The sequence below is a fragment of the Mus caroli genome, unplaced genomic scaffold (assembly GCF_978045245.1).
Source record: "Mus caroli unplaced genomic scaffold, Mus_caroli_1 scaffold_5, whole genome shotgun sequence".
NCBI classification, from domain to species: domain Eukaryota; kingdom Metazoa; phylum Chordata; class Mammalia; order Rodentia; family Muridae; genus Mus; species Mus caroli.
Genome location: NW_028227260.1, coordinates 55,240,999 through 55,259,460, shown reverse-complemented (window position 1 = coordinate 55,259,460; position 18,462 = coordinate 55,240,999). Strand labels below are relative to the sequence as shown.

Here is an 18,462-nt window from a genome sequence, read left to right as displayed (position 1 = left end):
TGCAGTTCTTTTAGACAGGAACAATTCTGGGTCATATATTTTGATGGTGGGTTGGTAACATTGTCCCTCTACTTAGGGCCCTGTCTTTCTACTGGAGGTGGTCTCTTCACTTCACCTTTCCCTACTGTTAAGTATTTTAGCTAGAGCCACCCCCATTATTACCTGACAGTCGCTCTTATTTCAGGTCTCTAGGACTTTCTAGAGGGTTCCCTACCCACAGAATCTGCATATTTCCATTCATTTCTTTATTTTGATTAATTGGGCCAAGGGTCTGTTGATAGTGTTAGAGTTTCTATTTCATTAATTTCTGCTTTGATTTTTATTATTTCTTTCTGTTTAATAGCTTTGGTTTGTCTCCTACCCCCAAATTCTTGAGTTGCATCATTAAGTCATATATTTGTGCTCTTTCTTTTGTTAATATTATATATTTTTATTAGATACTTTATTTACATTTCAAATGTCATCCCCTCTCCTAGTTTCTCCTCCAAAACCCCCCTATCCCATCCCTCCTGCCCCTGCTCACCAACCCACCCACTCCTGCTTCTCTGTCCTGGTATTCCACTATGGAATTTGTACTCTTTCTGAATATTATGTGAGCACTTAGGGGGTGAAATTTTTCCTCTTAGAATTGTTTTTTGTTTGTCCCCGAGGTTTTTGTTTCATTTTGTTTTGGTGCTGTTTTCATGTTTATTTAGTTCTTGGAATACTTTATTGATTTATAATTTTCTATTATGCTTAATTTCTATTATTTTCAGTAGAGTTTTATTTGTTGTTAATTTTATATTTTATTGCATAAAGATCACATAGGAATCATGGATTTTTCAATATCTGTATATTTGTAAAGTCTAACTTTGTATGTTAGCATATGGTCCATTTTAGAGACATGCCCATATGCTGCTGTGTAGATTGTATACTTTTAGACATTTGGGTAGAAGAGTTTATTGAGTTACTATCAAAAGTTGTTTGTACATTTCAGACATTTTGATGTTTTCCTGAGCTAGTTCTTTTAGTTGTGATTTATTTTTTATTAAATTATAGCTTCATTTGTTTTCTTTCTAGGGTCTCTTTAGTTTGAACATTTGCTTCTAGTATTGTTATTAGCATTTATTTTTGTTGGCTATAAAACATTTTAGGTTGTTTGGATGATGGAAAGTTTTTCTTTCACCTATGGTAGATATTTTTGCTGGGTATAGTATAATAGGTTGTGAATAGTGGTCTTTTAGAACTTGGAGTAGGCTCCAAGTTTTAGAACTTGTTCCAGAATCTCTCTCTGTCTCTGTTTCTCTCTTTCTCTCTGTCTCTCTCTGTAATTTATTTATTCTGTCTAATTTATTTTTAAATTTTATTACATTTGTTTATTTTAAACTCTAGATTTTATTACCCTCCCAGCCTACCCTCCCGGTTCCACATCCCATACCTCCTGCCTGCCCTCTGTCTCCATGAGGATGTCCCCATTCCTGACCCTCCACTCCACCAGACCTCTAAAATCCCTGGGGCCTCCAGTCTCTTGAGGGTTAGATGCATTATCTCTGACTAAACCCAGACCTGGCAGTCCTCTGTTGTAGATGTGTTGGGGACCTCATGTCAACTGGTGTATGCTGCCTGGTTGGTGGTTCAGTGCCTGAGAGATCTCAGGGGTCTAGGTTAACTGAGACTGCTGGCCTTCCTACAGGGTCACTCTTCTCCTCAGCTTCTTTCAGCCTTCCATAATTCAACAACAGGGGTCAGCTGCTTCTGTCAATTGGTTGGGTGCAAATATCTGCATCTGACTCTTTCAGCTACTTATTGGGTCTTTGGAAGGCAGTCATGATAGGTCTATTTTTTTGTGAGAACTCCATAGCCTCAGAAATAATGTCAGGCCTTGGGACCTCCCCTTGATCTGGCTCCCTCTTTGGGCCTGTTGCTGAACTTTCATTTTCTCAGGCTTCTCTTTATTTCCATCCCTGTAGTTTTTTCAGACAGGAACAATTATGGGCAAGAGTTTTGACTGTGGGATGGCAACCCCATCCATCAGTTGATGCCCTGTCTTTCTGCTGGAGGTGGGCTCTAAAAGTTCCCTCTCCCCAATGTAGGGCATTTCATCTAAGGTCCTGAGTCTTTGAGTCCTGAGTGGTTCTCACTGCCCAGGTCTCTCTCTGGTACATTCTGGACCAACCTCCTACCTCTCAAGGTTGCATGTTTTCTTTCTTTATGCTGGCCCTCAGGGATTTTAGTCTTTTTCCCTCACTCAATACCATGTGCCCTTCTCCAGCCCCTTTCCCCTTTCCCTCCCAGGACCCTCCCTCCCCCTCCCCTTGTGATTGCATTATTCTCCGTCCCAAGTGGGACTGAGCCATCCTTACTTGGGCCCTTCAGATTGTTGAACTTTTTGAGTTCTGTGGCCTATATCTTGGGCATTCTGTATGTTTTTGGGTTTTAGGTGTTTTTTTTCCTAATATCCACTTATTAGTAAGTACATACCATGCATGTCCTTTTGGGTCTGAGTTACCTCACTCAGGATATTTTCTAGTTCCATCCATTTGCCTGCAAAGGTCAGGATGCCCTCATTCTTAATAGCTGAGCAGTATTCCATTGTGTAATTGAACTACATTTTCTGTATCCATTCTTCTGTGGTGGGACATTTGGGTTGTTTCTAGCTTCTGGCTACCACAAACAAGGCTGCTATGAATGTAACAGAACATGTGGGCCTGTGGAATTGTGGGGCATCTTTTGGTTATATGCCCAAGAGTGGTATTGCTGAGTCTTCAGGTAGAGCTATTTCCAATTTTCTGAGGAGCCTCTATATTGATTTCCAGAGTAGTTGTACCAGCTTGCAATTCCACCAGCAATGGAGGAGTGTTCCTCTTTGTACAATTCTCTACAATATGTGTTGTCATCTGAGGTTTTGATCTTAGCCATTTTGATTCCTGTAAGGTGGAATCTCAGGGTGTTTTTGATTTGCATTTCTCTGATCACTAAGGACTTTGAACACTTCTTTAGGTGTTTCTCAGTCACTTTAGATTCCTCTGATATGAATTCTCGGTTTAGTTCTATAGCCCATTTTTTTTTATTGGGTTGTTTGGTCTTTTTGGTGTTAGCTTCTTGCATTCTTTAAATATTTTGGATATTTTTCCCAGTCGCTAGGTTGCCAAATTTTCTTATTGGCTATGTAATTTGTCTTACAGAAGCTTTCCAGTTTTATGAGGTTCCATTTATCAATTCTTGATCTTAGAGCATGAGTCATTGGATTTCTCCTCAGGAAATTCCCCCCTATGCCAATGAGTTCAAGACTCTTTCCCATTTTTCTCTTCTATTAGATTGAATGTATCAACTTTTATGTTGAGGTCCTTGATCCACTTGGTGAGGTGTTTGTGGTGTAGTGGTGAGTATATCTGCCTTCCAGAAGTTTCTGCTGAGAAATATGCTTGATGTGTTTACCTTAATATATGATTTGTGTCTATTCTCTTGCCACAATATCTTATTTGTTCTACATATTTAATGGTATGACTCTGATATCTCATGCAGATTTTCTTTTTAGTCTTGTATATTTGAGTTTTTGTGTGCTTTTTGAATCTGCATGGATAGGTTTTTTTTTGTTTTTTTTTTTTTTTTTTTAGTTTGGGAAAGTTTCTTGTTAAGGATCTAGTTGGTGCCATTGGACTATTCTCCCTTTTCTATGTTAATATTTGAAAATATGGTCTTTTGGTGGTGTGCTGGCTAGCCATATATCAGTCAACATGGTACAAAACAGAAGTTGGCTGAAAGGAAGGAATGTCAGTTGAGAAAATGCCTCCATAAGATCTAGCTGTGAAGCATTTTCTTAAGTGGTGATACATGGGTGAGGACCCTACTCCCTTGTGCATTTTTCTGTCCCTGGGTTTTCTGTTCCTAGGTTCTATAAGAAATCAGGACAAGCAAGCCAGTAACAAGTAGCCCTTTATGGCCTCTACTTCAGCTTCTGCCTCCAGGTTCTAGCTCTGTTTGGATTCTTGCCCTAATTTCCCTCAGTGAAGTACAGTGATATGGAATTATAAGCCACATAAGCCCTTTCCTACCTAACTTGCTTTCTGTTTATGTCATTTTTGACAGCAATAAAAACCTTAACTAAGATAGGTGGTATCTCACATTGCGTGCATGTTCCTATCTTGTGCTTTAAAAAATATTACTTCTATTTTTTCACAGTATAATAAAATTCCATCATTTTCCCTTTCCTTCTTCTAAACTCTCCCACATATTCCCTCCTTGCTGTTTCAATTGTTCATTATTTGTTGTGTGTGTGTGTGTGTATATGTGTGACTATGTATGTATGTGTGTCTGAATACCTACACATATATGCATAAATGTATACATATATATATTGAACAAATACAACCAGCTCAGTCTGTATATATGTTTTCAAGGTTCAACATTTAGTTTGTCCTGAGTGAGACTATTTTTCCCATTCTTAGCGTTCTGTAGTTGCCCATACACGTTACAGGAACAAGCTCACACGCTTTTCTCTATCCATTTTAGCATGCCTATATATGTTGTCCTTGTTCAGCTCATGTTTAGGCAGTCAGTCATGCTGGTGATACTTTGTGGATGCCACTTCTGCTATTATTAGGAAACATAATCTCAAAGAAAAATCTATAATACTTTGGCTCTTATAATATTTTTCTCCTTATTCGGCAGTGGTGCCTGACCTCTAAGTGTAAGAGTTATGTTGTAGATGTTTCAGTTGGTCCCTGGCTCCCCAACTGCATTTTTGATTGGTTGTGTTCTATAAATGTTCTCCATCTGTTGCAAAGAAAAGTTTCTTTGATAAAGGGTGAGAAACAGAATTCTGTGGGTATAAGCACAAATAATTTGAATGTAGTTAGCAATTATGTTGGTTTAATAAAGTAGTAGTTATAGGCTGTCCTCAACAATCTTTAACTTAACAAGTTCTGGGGAGTTGGCTAGATTTTCATTACCAGTCTAGAATTTCTTCTTGTTGAGTGGGCCATTGCTGGCGGTTGGTTCTAATACTTTGATTTAATCAGGAATCTGTGTGTCCAAATGCTGAGGGTCCTTGTCCCCAATTGGTTTTTGACCCATCAATAAAGAGCCAATGGCCAATGGCTGGGCAAAGGGTGATTGGGAGGGACCTTTACATTTGCAAGGGCTAGGACAGGGGCAGGTGAGGAAAAGGAGGATTGCTATGATGTAGTAGGAGACAGATCAGATGTAGACCTGCAAGAGAGCCAAGGAGCCATGCAAGAATTTTAGTAAGTGGTCATTGGGCCTGGGGTAGCAGATGGAGGATTAGAACTGCCCAGCCTTTGAGCTAACCATGGCATTTCAAAAATAAGCTAATGTGTCTGTGTCTTTCATTCATGGACCCAAAGAGTCCCTGGATGTGTGGCTTCAGGTGTACCACCTGTTGGGAGCACAAAGCAGTGTAACTAAAACTCATCAGTACAGGTCTTAAGTTGGTTATCACCCAAGTATGTATTCCAAGAAAGTACCCTTCGTGATACTGAACCCTACTGATCACTGTTATGGTTCATAAGCATCAAAGCTTAGGTAGGACTTTTATTTGCTTCCATACTTTTGAAGCTTGAATAACAGATTGCAGTTTTATAAAAATTAACCAGAAGGGAGAAGGCTTTGAGGTCTGGCAGCTGAAGTACCCCTATTCCTTGTATCAGAATATCATTTTATCTTCACACTAGGGATTAACCTTCCACTTCTAGGAGACAACCAAAAGCAATAACACTAGCCTGCGATGTTTGTGTATCTCTTTGACAAAGACCAACAGCTTGAAACAGGCTTTTCATGCCTGGGATTGGATTTTTATTAAATGGTATTTTGTTTTTGGAAAGAACATTGTCAGCCTAGGAAATTTTTATTTAAACTATATATGTTTATTTATACACATACTTAGATGTGTTATAGTTTATTTTAGATAGATACTTAATCATGTGATTCCTTATGAATTTTTCAGATGTCCTCATTTTTACCATCTTCTATCCTCCATATTTATCTCCTTCCTCTTACATGATTAGAGAATCCTACTTTTCCCATTTTCACAATCAGATAACCTATAACATACTATTCCTCTCTCCATTCCCCATATACACCATAGCCAAGCACTGCTCTCCATTTACTTTTTGCTTGTTTGTTTTGTTTTGTTTTGTTTTGTTTTTCATTTTCCCATATGTACCCAAATCTGAAGGTTTGGAGATAGGAGCCTCAGATAAGAGAGAACATTCGCGCTTTCTTTTCCTAGGTCTGTCCTCACTCAAGTGATCTATCTACCTCTTTTTACATTTTTAAAATTTCTTTTGCCTATTTCATATAAATTGTCTATTTTAAGTTTGAGTTCTATTATCCTACCTTCTACTTGATTCATTCTAGTTGTAAAGCTTTTTTCTGAATTTTCTAACTGGGATATGGAGTTTTTCAGTTCCAATTCTACTTCAGTTTCTGTTATCTTTGATATTTTTATATATTTATTGAATTCAGCTTTTAAATCCCAATTTATGTTTATTTTTCATTCAGTTGTGGATTTATATTTTCTTGAACACTACTGTAGCGTTTATCGATATTCTAATGAAGTTAAATAAAATGTTTCTTTATGTCTTCTTAAAATTCCTGTATTCTTTTATTAAGTTTATGATAATTTTTTAAAATACTGTGTGTTCTGGCATTCATTTAGGTAATTTACACTAGAGAACACCTGCAGAATACTAGTAAGTTTTGTGGGAGTCATGCTGTATTGGTTAAGGCTTTGTTGTTGACATTGATTTTGGTTTTGGTGGTGGTAGTTATGTTGTTGTGGTCCCTGTTTTTATTTTTCTGATTTGACCTAGGCATGTGAACTTGTTTCTTTGGTTGTGTGTATGATACAATAATGTGCCCTTACTTAGATGGTGCCAGAGGCAAGAAATGTGTCACCTGAGATCAGTTAGGTTGTTGATGGGCATGCTAAGTTAAACATGATGATGTTTAAAGACCATTTGTCAGGATCTAGGCTTGTGAGTTAGCATATACCATGTGTTGGAGAATGCAAAGACAAAGGGAAAAAGCTACTTACCCAAGGAAGGTAGCTCATATGGGGATTATGCAGGCTACAGGTCTGGAATGAGGCTTGTGGATTTGCAAATTTCAGAGAGTCTGAGAGAAAGGGAGAGAAAAGGAAGATATGACTTACCCAAGAAAGGTAGCTCCTAAGCAAGCAGTGTCTGTGGGCCCTCATGTGTTTGAAAGTAGGATTGTGGGTTTGCAGATCAATAAAACATTATTAAGAGATACTATTTATTACAGTTCTATAATGAAGATTTAAAAAAAATCATACTAAAGCCATCAACTTAAATGTTTTCATTTCAACTTCTTTTTAGGTGGAAGTGAATCCTCCTGGGATAAAGATAAGATACAATCTCCACTTGCTGCTTCTGGACCTCAACATGGAATTGCTCATGCAGCACTTGCTAGTCAGCCTGGCCTTGGAGGTGCTCCGACCCTTACTCCACTTCAGCAGAATCACCTGCTAAGCAATCGTACGTATACTATGCCAACAAAATTGGATGTGTTAAAAATATAAGGCAAGAACTTCTAGTTATCTTGGAATGGCAAAATTTAGTCTATTTCTCTTCAACAAGGTATCAAGAGTTCAAAATCACAGGAAGAAATAGTGATTTCTTTGGAAATATGAAATTTATATCGTATAGGTAACTGGGAAGGCAAAGCAGAAGAATAAAATAAAAGCATGTTAGTGTGTATGAGGTGCTAAACAGGATATTGACTTGAATTTTAAATTCCATTTTTACAAAACTATGTAATTGTGTTACATTGGTGAAGTAATCAAGAGGGCATAAGTCCCAATTTCTATACCTATAAGATATCAGTGTAAATAGACCTATTTTGGATTATTATAAGTGCTACAAATTGACAAAGATAAAGACATTAGTAATTAATTGTATAGAATAATTGTTTGGTAAATTATAATGATTAATATTGCTCTGGATATGAATATAGATGATTTGTGCATGTTTCTATTTAGGTGATCTCTACAAGGAAGTAAAATATTCTTATATCTTTCTGCTGCAAAAAAAAAAAAAAAGATCTTTCATTAATTTACTTAGGTAAAGTACTGCATTTCTTATAAACAAGATTTCCCAGAGAAGAGGCCCATTATTCCTTTTTCTAGGAGTTTTATTCCCTGTTGAAATCTGGGGTTGAAGCAATAGAAGATTTCTGAAACAGGTACCCTTCATAGTATACCATCACCAGAATAAGGACTTTGTATAATAAAAGTTTGTTGAAGCATCTAGCATGTATTTGAATTTCCAAGAGAGATAAAAAAAAATCTGGGGTGCAGAAACAAGAACACTGAAGGAAACAAGAGGAAAATTGAATACCACCGATTACACACTTAATTTATTCTAACTCAAATCTTGTTCAACATAAAACATTTCCCTAAAGACATAGTGTTTTCAGTCATTATGCACCTGATAAATCATATGGAACTTTCAACCAGCAACCATAAAATGCAGCTCATGAAAAGATGATTCAAATACATCCCAAGGATTGATACAGTGTCTCATGAGTTCTTGAGAACATAGGTCTACATGCTTAGATCACATGACAAACATGAGCACAGTAGTGGGTCTAGAATCTGAGCATTCCATGGGATGAGGCCAGAGGAATTTGGATCCCTGAAACTCTGTTGAAGCAAGTCTATCAGTATCAGTGTGTTCTAGGTTCAGTTAAAAAAGAAGAAAAGAAGAAAAAGAAGAAGAAGAAGAAGAAGAAGAAGAAGAAGAAGGAGAAGGAGAAGGAGAAGGAGAAGGAGAAGGAGAAGGAGAAGGAGAAGGAGAAGGAGAAGGAGAAGGAGAAGGAGAAGGAGAAGGAGAAGGAGAAGGAGAAGGAGAAGGAGAAGGAGAAGGAGAAGGAGAAGAAGAAGAAGAAGAAGAAGAAGAAGAAGAAGAAGAAGAAGAAGAAGAAGAAGAAGAAGAAGAAGAAAGAACAATATTTCAAAAACTAAGGTGAAGAGGTATTGAAGAAGTGAAGAAAGCAGGATATTTTTACTTTTGCCTGAAATATACATGTACAAGAACATCTGCACATACATACACAGAAAATAAGATTAAGTGTAGTCTAAAAAGACAAAGGAAACACCAGCACTGATTCAAATACAGCATCTATTTTAGAATTACCTACTGACTATTTTACATGCCTGATGAATGTGCTGAAGTAATGGAAATGTGGCACAACATATAAAAGCACAGATGATGTAAACAGAGATTAAAAACTCAAAAGGAGTCAATAGATACATTAGAAAAGAAAAAGATCCTTGTTACATTATTTATTTTATTGAATAATGTGTAATTTGTGAACCTGAAATTAGTCAATAGAAATTTCCCAAATGAAAGAAGAGCTCATGTCAATACTTTTCAAATTATTCCACAAAGGAGACATAATATTGCCCAATTTGTTTTATGAAGCCCCAATGACCGTGATACTCAAAGTACATAAAGACCCATCAAAGAAAGAATTATAGCCCAATGTTTCTTATGAACAAAGATACAAAATTTCCAATAAAATAAGTAAAAATCAAACCTAAGAAGGTATATAAAAGATTATCCATTATGATCACAAAGGCTTCATCCCAGAGGCAAATAAATGTAATCAAACATTAAAAACAAACTGAAAGTTGGGTGGTGGTAGCATACGCCTTTAATCCCAGCACTTGGGAGGCAGAGGTAGGCGAATTTCTGAGTTAGAGGCCAGCCTGGTCTACAGAGTGAGTTCCAGGACAGCCAAGGCTACACAGAGAAACCCTGTCTCAAAAATAAAAAATAAAAATAAGAATAAAAACGAAAATAACTGAAAGACAAAAATCACATGATTATCTAATCATTTGCATAAAAAGCCTTTGACAAAATCTACCACCCCGTCATGAAAATAGTCCTGGAGATATTAGGGATACAAGGGACATTCCTGGAGATGATAAAGGCAGTATTTAGCAAGCTCAGAGACAATATTACTTTCAATGGAGAGAAACTTCAAAGAAATTTCTGTTAAATTAGGAACAAGACAAAGCTGTTCACTTTCTCCTTATCTATTTAATATAGTACTTGAAGTCTCAGCTAGAGTGACAGGACAACCAAAAGAGATTAAGGAGATATGAATTTGAAAGGAAGAAGTCAAGTATCATTATTTGCAGATGATATGGAGTATACATAAGTGACCCCAAAAATTCTACCTTCAGTGAAGTAGAAAAACAGTAACTTCCTTTATACAACTGACAAATTAACTGAGCAAGAAATAATAGAAACAACCTTCATAATAACCTCAAATAATATAAAATATCTTGTGATAACTTGTTTAATAGAAATATCTAGTTTTGAAGAATGAACTTGAAGAAGATATCAGAAGATAGAAAGATTTCCCACACTTATGGATTGGTAGGATTAACATAAAAATTGGTCATCCTAAAAAAACAATCTTCATATTAGATGCAAACCCAATCAAAATATCAACAGAATTCTTTGTAGATCTTGAAACAATAATATTTAGCTTCTTATGCAAATACACATACTCAACAAGGATGGCTCCAATAATCCTCAATAATAAATAATAAAAAAAAATTTTGGACACCATCATTGACCTCAAATTGTACTGCAGTACTATAATAATAAAACCAATGAAGGACTCGCACAGAATCAGACACTTTTATCAATGGAATCAAAATAAAGAACCCAGCATTAGTCCACATACCTTTGGACACATGATTTCTGATAAACAAAACAAAAACACTACTAAAGTGGGATGGCCACATATAGAAAAATCTAAATAGGTCCATACTTATTATCCTGAATAAGTGCATAAACATAAAACCAGATAGACTAAATCTAACAGAAGAAAAAGTATAGAATAGTCCAGAATTCACTGGAACCAAAAAAAAAAAAAAAAAGACTTTCTGAACAGAAAACCATTACCAAGGAACTGTGATTATCAATTAATAAATGGGACCTCATGAAGTTGATAAACAACATTATTATTCAGACAAGGTGACTGCCAACAGAAGGAGAAATTATTTTATTACCAATTCCAAATCTGATAGAGAACTTAGTATCCAAAATTTTGAAAGAACTCAAAGACCTCAAATAAAACAACTAAGGAAATTGAAACTGGGGTACAGACCTAAGCAGAAAATTCTCCAAAGAAGAAAGATAAATGTCTATAGGATACTTAAAGAAATTAGCATCAGTCAAAAAGGACTCATTGGTTATGAAAGCATCATTTGGTGAAAAGAGAAAATCAGAATTAAGTTACATCTAATTGATTTGTAGTTAAAGGGTTCCATGAGAATCTCTAAATAATCAAAAATGTTTACAAGACCACAGATTGTTCTCTGTCAGTTAATGGCAAAGCCCTATTACTGAAGAAAAGAAACAACTCAATGAACATGGAGAAGTTGAGCTGGTACCTACAGAGAGCCTTCACCCCTATGTGCTTATATCTTTGGTATAACAGGTACTCTACAAGTTACCAAAGGAGACATGTAAAGATCAATGCAGCCATAAACCCCTTTTACCTTACAATGGTGATCTGCAGATGTGTTAGGGCACTGGTGGTATAAAACTTGTGGGAGGAACTAACCACCAACCTATCTCTAATTTGACCTTAGGTCCACTCCACAAAATAGAACCTATACCTAACACTACTCAGGTAACCATGAACATGAGAGTAGATAGCCTGTACCTAGAGTAAAACCAAGTATCACTGGTCTAAACAATGACAACAAAAATTATAGCAATGAAATGACTTCCAGTGACATTCTGCTATACTCATATATCAGTGCCTTTATCATCCATCATCAGAGAAGCTTTCTCATGTAGCAGACGGGAATGAAAATAGACTCATAGGCAACATTATGCACATAATAAGAAACCTTGGAATACTCAGCTAATATCTCCATTAATCCTCTGCCTCAGGTCTCAGGAAACACTGTGGAAGAGGAAGCAAAAGATTGTCCTTTGTGTATTTATTATGTCTTAGAATTTATTATTTTAGGGGGACCCCAGAGTATACAAAAGAGTGGGTCTCTGCAACTGAATCTGTTTCTTGTACATTTTCTTAGACTCTTCTCTATTTGCTTTCCTTATTATTATTATTAGTTTTTGTTTTATCTTATCAAATTATATTTTATTTTATTATTAAAAAGAATCCAACTGAAAAAGAAAATTCATAGCTTATTTACCTAAGATGTAGTGTTCTAAAAATGATAATATATAAGGAAAATGTTAACAAATTTATAAACTGTAAACTATCTGAATTATCAGTGATTGTTGTTCTAGTTGGCTCTGTGAACTTGGAAAGGTGGGGCCTTAAAATGAGACAGAGTAAAATCTTATATAATAACAAACTTTATTTGGGGCATTAGATAACTTACATTTAGGACCCAGATATAGCTGTCTCTTGTGAGACTATGCCGGGGCCTAGCAAACACAGAAGTGGATGCTCACAGTCAGCTATTGGATGGATCACAGGGCCCCCAATGGAGGAGCTAGAGAAAGTACCCAAGGAGCTAAAGGGATCTGTAATCCTATAGGTGGAACAACATTATGAACTAACCAGTATCCCCAGAGCTCTTGACTCTAGCTGCATATGTATGAAAAGATGGCCTAGTCGGCCATCACTGGAAAGAGACTTACAAACTTTATATGCCCCCAGTACAGGGGAACACCAGGGCCAAAAAGTGGAAGTGGGTGGGTGGGAGGGTATGGGGGACTTTTGGGATAGCATTGGAAATGTAAATGAGGAAAATACCTAATATATATATATATATATATATATATATATATATATATATAAAATTAGGCAAAATCATACGAGCAAATTTCACTTGAGTTCAAGATGTACACACTCACAAATGCCAAGGCACATGAGTTTAAACTGTATACAGTCAATAAGACAATTTGTGCTTGGAAACATGATTCTGAATAATAATTAATCAGATAATGAGTAATCTAAAGTAAGCCCACTTTTGTTCATTATACCTGAGAGCAGCAGAATAGCACATTCCAAGAACAACCTATGTTATGGAGAAATGGGGGTTACAAGACTTTTTTCTTGTTACTTGAACTTTTCTCACATGCACTTAGAAATATCCTCATGCAGCTTCATTCATGGATCATGTTCTATCAAGTGATAGAATTTTTCTAAAATCATTGAAAAAGAAAGAAAACATGTCCATAGTGCACAAATATGTTAAATACCAAAGCATGCTACAAGCCTTCATATTACTCAAATTGAAAGAAAAAAAAAGGCAGAGAAAATGCAAGAAAGAATATGGCACTATTGCCACAGACCTGATGCAAGAAATATAGTGTGGACAGTAATTCAGAAAGATAAAAAAAATGATTCAGCTGAAACATTCCGAAATAAATACAATAATGTAAATGTTTTTCTTATTCTTAACTTAGCATAATAATATGTTCATAAAGTAGCCAATTGATTGATTATTCCTTGTAGATAAGTGAAATAAATTATACAAGGAGAGAAGATTTGAAAACTCTCTTCAAAATTTTTGATGCAGAATTATTCCTGTCTAAGGGAAAGGAAGGGACAAAAATGGAGAAGAGACTGAAAGAAAGGCCATCCAGTGACCGATATAACTTGGGATCCATCCCAAGTGCAGGCACCAAACCCTGACATTACTAGTGATACCACGTTGGACTTGCAGACAGGAGCCTGGCATGACCGTCCTCTGAATATCTGTATATTAGCAGCTGACAGAGACAGATGCAGATACTTACAGACAGCCATTGGACTGAGGTCAGGGGATCTCTATGGAAGAGTTAGGGGAAGGGCGGAAGGAGCTGAAGGAAATTGTAACCCCACTAGAAGAACAACACTATTAACTAACCCAGAATCCTCAGAGCTTCCAGAGACTAAGCTATCAACCAAAGGACACACTCCATGTTCCCCCACCCCTGCTACATAGGCAGCGGAGAACTGCCTTGTCTGGCTTCAGTCAGAAAGGATGCACTTAATCCTGTAGAAACTTGGTGCCCCAGGAAAGAGGAATGCTAGCAGGGTGAGGTGAGAGTGGGTGGGTGAATGGGGGAGCACCCTCTCAGAAGCAAAGGGGAGGGAGTATGGAGTGAAAAACTAGTGGATGAGGGACCAGAAAGGGGAGTAGCATTTGGAATGTAAATAAAGTAATTAATAAAAAAGAAAATATTCTTTTTATATGGCATTTGTACTATCCATATATTTATGTAGTAGTGTTTCCAACTATATGTAGATGAATTCTAAATGTACAGGAAAACCTCTCCAGAAATAGGCAAGTTTATCCAAACCCAAGCTATTATCGATAAATTCATACACATATGAACAATGTGAGCAAGAGTAAATGTACTCAGAAGAATGTATTTATCAGTGTGTGTGTGTGTGTGTGTATGTGTGTGTGTGTGTGTGTGTGTGTGTAAAATTAAAGAAATGGATTTGAGAGAGAATTGAGGTATATGGGAGGAGTTGTGCTTGAGAGAGGACTGGAAATGTTGTAAATACAGAGCCAAACATGAAGTTCCCCAAAATCATTACATTTAAAATAGGCCAAGCCAAATAATAAACTTATCTACAAGTGACATAAGAGGGAAAAAAGCGACTAGGGAAAGTAAGAAGTGAAGTTGTTATAAATTGTTTATAAATTGTTCCTCTAAAACCTAAGAAGGCAATAAAAGTGGGAAGATGGGGTAAAAGAGATTAAGAAAACATGAAAACAACAAATAAAAATAAATGCAGAAACTACTTAAATTAGTTTAATAAACATTTTACAAGGAAATGGTCTGAATTGGCCAATTAAATGATATCAACTGGTGTGTGTATCCTAATAGCACCAAACATGAGAGGTTTTACTTGAAAGTGAACTTGCTCCCTTTGAAATTATCTCCTGACTCAGCAAAATGCAGCAAAACTAAGAGCAACCACAAAAAATATTATAAAAAACAAAGATAATAAGAAAGGTTGATAAAAGAAGAAACAAATATATACTTCCTAAGGTAAATATATATATATATATATATGGAAAGAGTAATAATTACCATGCAGAAGAAATAAAAAGCTGGAGTAACTATATTAATTTTTAAAAGCCAACTTCAGATGATCCAAAATTAAATTATCAATTTCATTTAAAATGGCATAATGTGTCTTCAAGTACTTGCACCAGATAAGAGTATTAAATTATGTGAGAAAAACTGAAAGGAAATGAATGAATCTACTCTTGAATCCTTTGTCACCTACCTAGAAGTAATTGACACATCTAGAAGATGGGTATAATTGAACTGAGCAGCACAATTAAACAGCTGAATTTAATAGACATTTTAAATTACTTTATCCAACAGCATAATAATACATATTCTTAAATTCACAGGGGACATCACCAAGATAAACACATTGTGGTCCATAAAATTCATATTAAACAAATGTAAAGAAATAGAATCTTATAAAATGCATTGTTCAGGAAACAGTGTCTATTCTATTGCATGTGAACAGCTACTTATTACAATGGAAGCCTATGGACTCAGATTGCTTACCACATTACCTCAGATTGGACACTGTGTGCTCTTACCATCAAGGTCTCTTTGCCAAAAAAAAAAAAAAAAAAAAAAAGCTAAACATTAATGGAGACATGAGGGTGCAGATACATCAGCAGGTATGGTACTGGATACTCATGCTCCTCAGAGTTTACTGTTCTGGGTTCTGGGAATATTTATAAGAATGGTATGTTATATTTCTTATTTGGAAACACACTGTGCCAGATAGACTGACCACCAGGTTGTGCCTGAATTTTCTCCTACAAAAAGATAAATTAAGTGAATCTAAAGTAACTTCAAAAGAATTAATAAATAATTTTATACCAATTAATGAAATTAAAAGCAGAACTTCAGTTTAAACGAATAGAAGTGAAAGCAGGTTCTTTAACAAGATCAGTGACATAAACCAAGTCTTAAAAGGTTTAGAAAAAGAAGAGGTACATGCTTTTTCTAATATTAAAAAAGAGGGTACTGATCTCATGTATGTTAATAAGGTAATAGAAAAATACTCTGGACTATTGCATATTTTTATATTGTAGATTAAAACTTCTTGAAAGATGTACTTTAGCAATTATATAACAAGAAGGATTAAATAATCTCATTAGTACAAATAATACATTAAAGGAATTAAATATATAATTTGTAATTAGCTGTCTTCCAAAACATAGGTTACCAGGTCAAGTTGTATTAACAGAAGAATATTAAAAATTAAGAATTTACAACAGGTTTCTATAAACTCTTCTACAATCTAGATCTGAAGGCACATTCTAACATATTCTCTGAGGTCAGCATTGGTCAGATGACAAAAATCAAATAACTTTTCAATAGAAAGGAACTATAGCTCAGTATCTATGAAAGCAATAAAAGAATCTTCAATAATTTATAAAAATTTAATCTGGAAATATAAAAAATTTATTGATTGGGAAAGATGAGCTTGTCTTTCCCAAAGTAATGTGTTTGTATATGGAAAAACAGACCAAAGATATCATAATATGGGCTTTAGATTAAAAAGGCAAGATTTCAGCATTAAAAATTAACAAAAAATCTGTTGCTTTCCTATGTTATATCAATATAATATTTCAATTTGAAACAATATTGAGTTATTTATTTATAAAGATATATATATATATATATATATATATATATATATATATATATATATATATATATAACCACAAATATGAAATGATTGATAAATTGGAGTTTTGTTTGTTTGTTTGTTTGTTTTTTGTTTTTGTTTTTGTTTTGTTTTAATTTTCAATATTTTTTATTACGTATTTTCCTCAATTACATTTCCAATGCTATCCCAAAAGTCCCCCATACCCCCCCCCCACTTCCCTACCCACCCATTCCCATTCTTTTGGCCCTGGCATTCCCCTGTATTGGGGCATATAAAGTTTGCAAGTCCAATGGGCCTCTCTTTCCAGTGATGGCCGACCAGGCCATCTTTCGATACATATGCAGCTAGAGACAAGAGCTCCGGGGTACTGGTTAGTTCATCATGTTGTTCCAACTATAGGGTTGCAGACCCCTTTAGCTCCTTGGGTACTTTCTCTAGCTCCTCCATTGGGAGCCCTGTGATCCATCCAATAGCTGACTGTGAGCATCCACTTCTGTGTTTGCTAGGCCCCGGCATAGTCTCACAAGAGACAGCTATATCTGGGTCCTTTCAGCAAAATCTTGCTAGTGTATGCAATGGTGTCAGCGTTTGGAAGCTGATTATGGGATGGATCCCTGGATATGGCAATCTCTAGATGGTCCATCCTTTCATCACAGCTCCAAACTTTTTCTCTGTAACTCCTTCCATGGGTGTTTTGTTCCCAATTCTAAGAAGGGGCACAGTGTCCACACTTTGGTCTTCATTCTTCTTGAGTTTCATGCATTTAGCAAATTGTATCTTATATCTTGGGTATCCTAAGTTTTGGGCTAATATCCACTTATCAGTGAATACATATTGTGTGAGTTCCTTTGTTATTGTGTTACCTCACTCAAGATGATGCCCTCCAGGTCCATCCATTTGGCTAGGAATTTCATAAATTCATTCTTTTTAATAGCTGAGTAGTACTCCATTGTGTAAATGTACCATAATTTCTGTATCCATTGAAATCTCTGTAAAACACACATTTTTTTTTCTATGTTAAGGTCACCACATTGAAATCCTGGAAGTGTCCCCTATCCCAAGCATCTGGGGCAGCTGCATAATTTCAATAATTATCAGGGCCTCTAGGCCTCTCTCCTGTGTCTCTCTGCACCTGCTCTTGCCTCCCCATTCTCCTTGCCCTCCTCACTCCTTCCTACTTCTCTCCTGCTAGCTTATTTCCTGCTACTTCTCTCCTGCTATGACTATTTTATTTCCCCTTCTAAGTGTGAAATTTGGGGCTTCCTGCTTATTTAACTTCTTTGGGTCTATGTATTATGTGTATTCTGTACTTTATGGCTAATATCCACTTATCAGAGGGTACATATGCATGTCCTTGTGGGAATGGGTTACCACACTTAGGATGATATTTTCTAGTTTTATCCATATTCCTACAAAATTCATGATGACCAAGTTTTTTTATAAAATGCTTTATTAGATATTTTCTTTATTTATATTTCAAATGTTATCCCATTTCCCCTCTTAAAACCCCTCTGTCCCATTCCCCCTCCCCCTGCTCACTAACCCACCCACTCCCGCTTCCCTGTCATGGCATTCCCCTACACTGGGGCATTGATCCTTGACAGGACCAAGGTTCTCTCCTCTCATTGATGTCCCACAAGGCCATCCTCTGCAACATATGTGGCTGGGGACATGAGACCCTCTATTTATACTCTTTGGTTGGTGTTCTATTTCCTGGGAGCTCTGGGGGTTGTGGTTGTTTCATATTGCTTTTTCTCTTATGGGGCTGCAAACCCTTCAGCTCCTTGGGACCTT

The 18,462-nt window shown here is 36.1% G+C and overlaps 1 protein-coding gene across 1 annotated transcript in view; it reads left to right on the top strand.

The window, feature by feature from the left end:
• Positions 1-18,462, top strand: part of Dach2 (dachshund family transcription factor 2) — a 526,586-nt gene that overhangs the window by 393,632 nt on the left and 114,492 nt on the right. Inside the window, exon 5 of the mRNA XM_029473281.2 lies at positions 7,341-7,499. Within this exon, the coding sequence (XP_029329141.2) occupies positions 7,341-7,499 (159 nt within the window). The remainder of the gene's footprint in view (positions 1-7,340; positions 7,500-18,462) is intronic.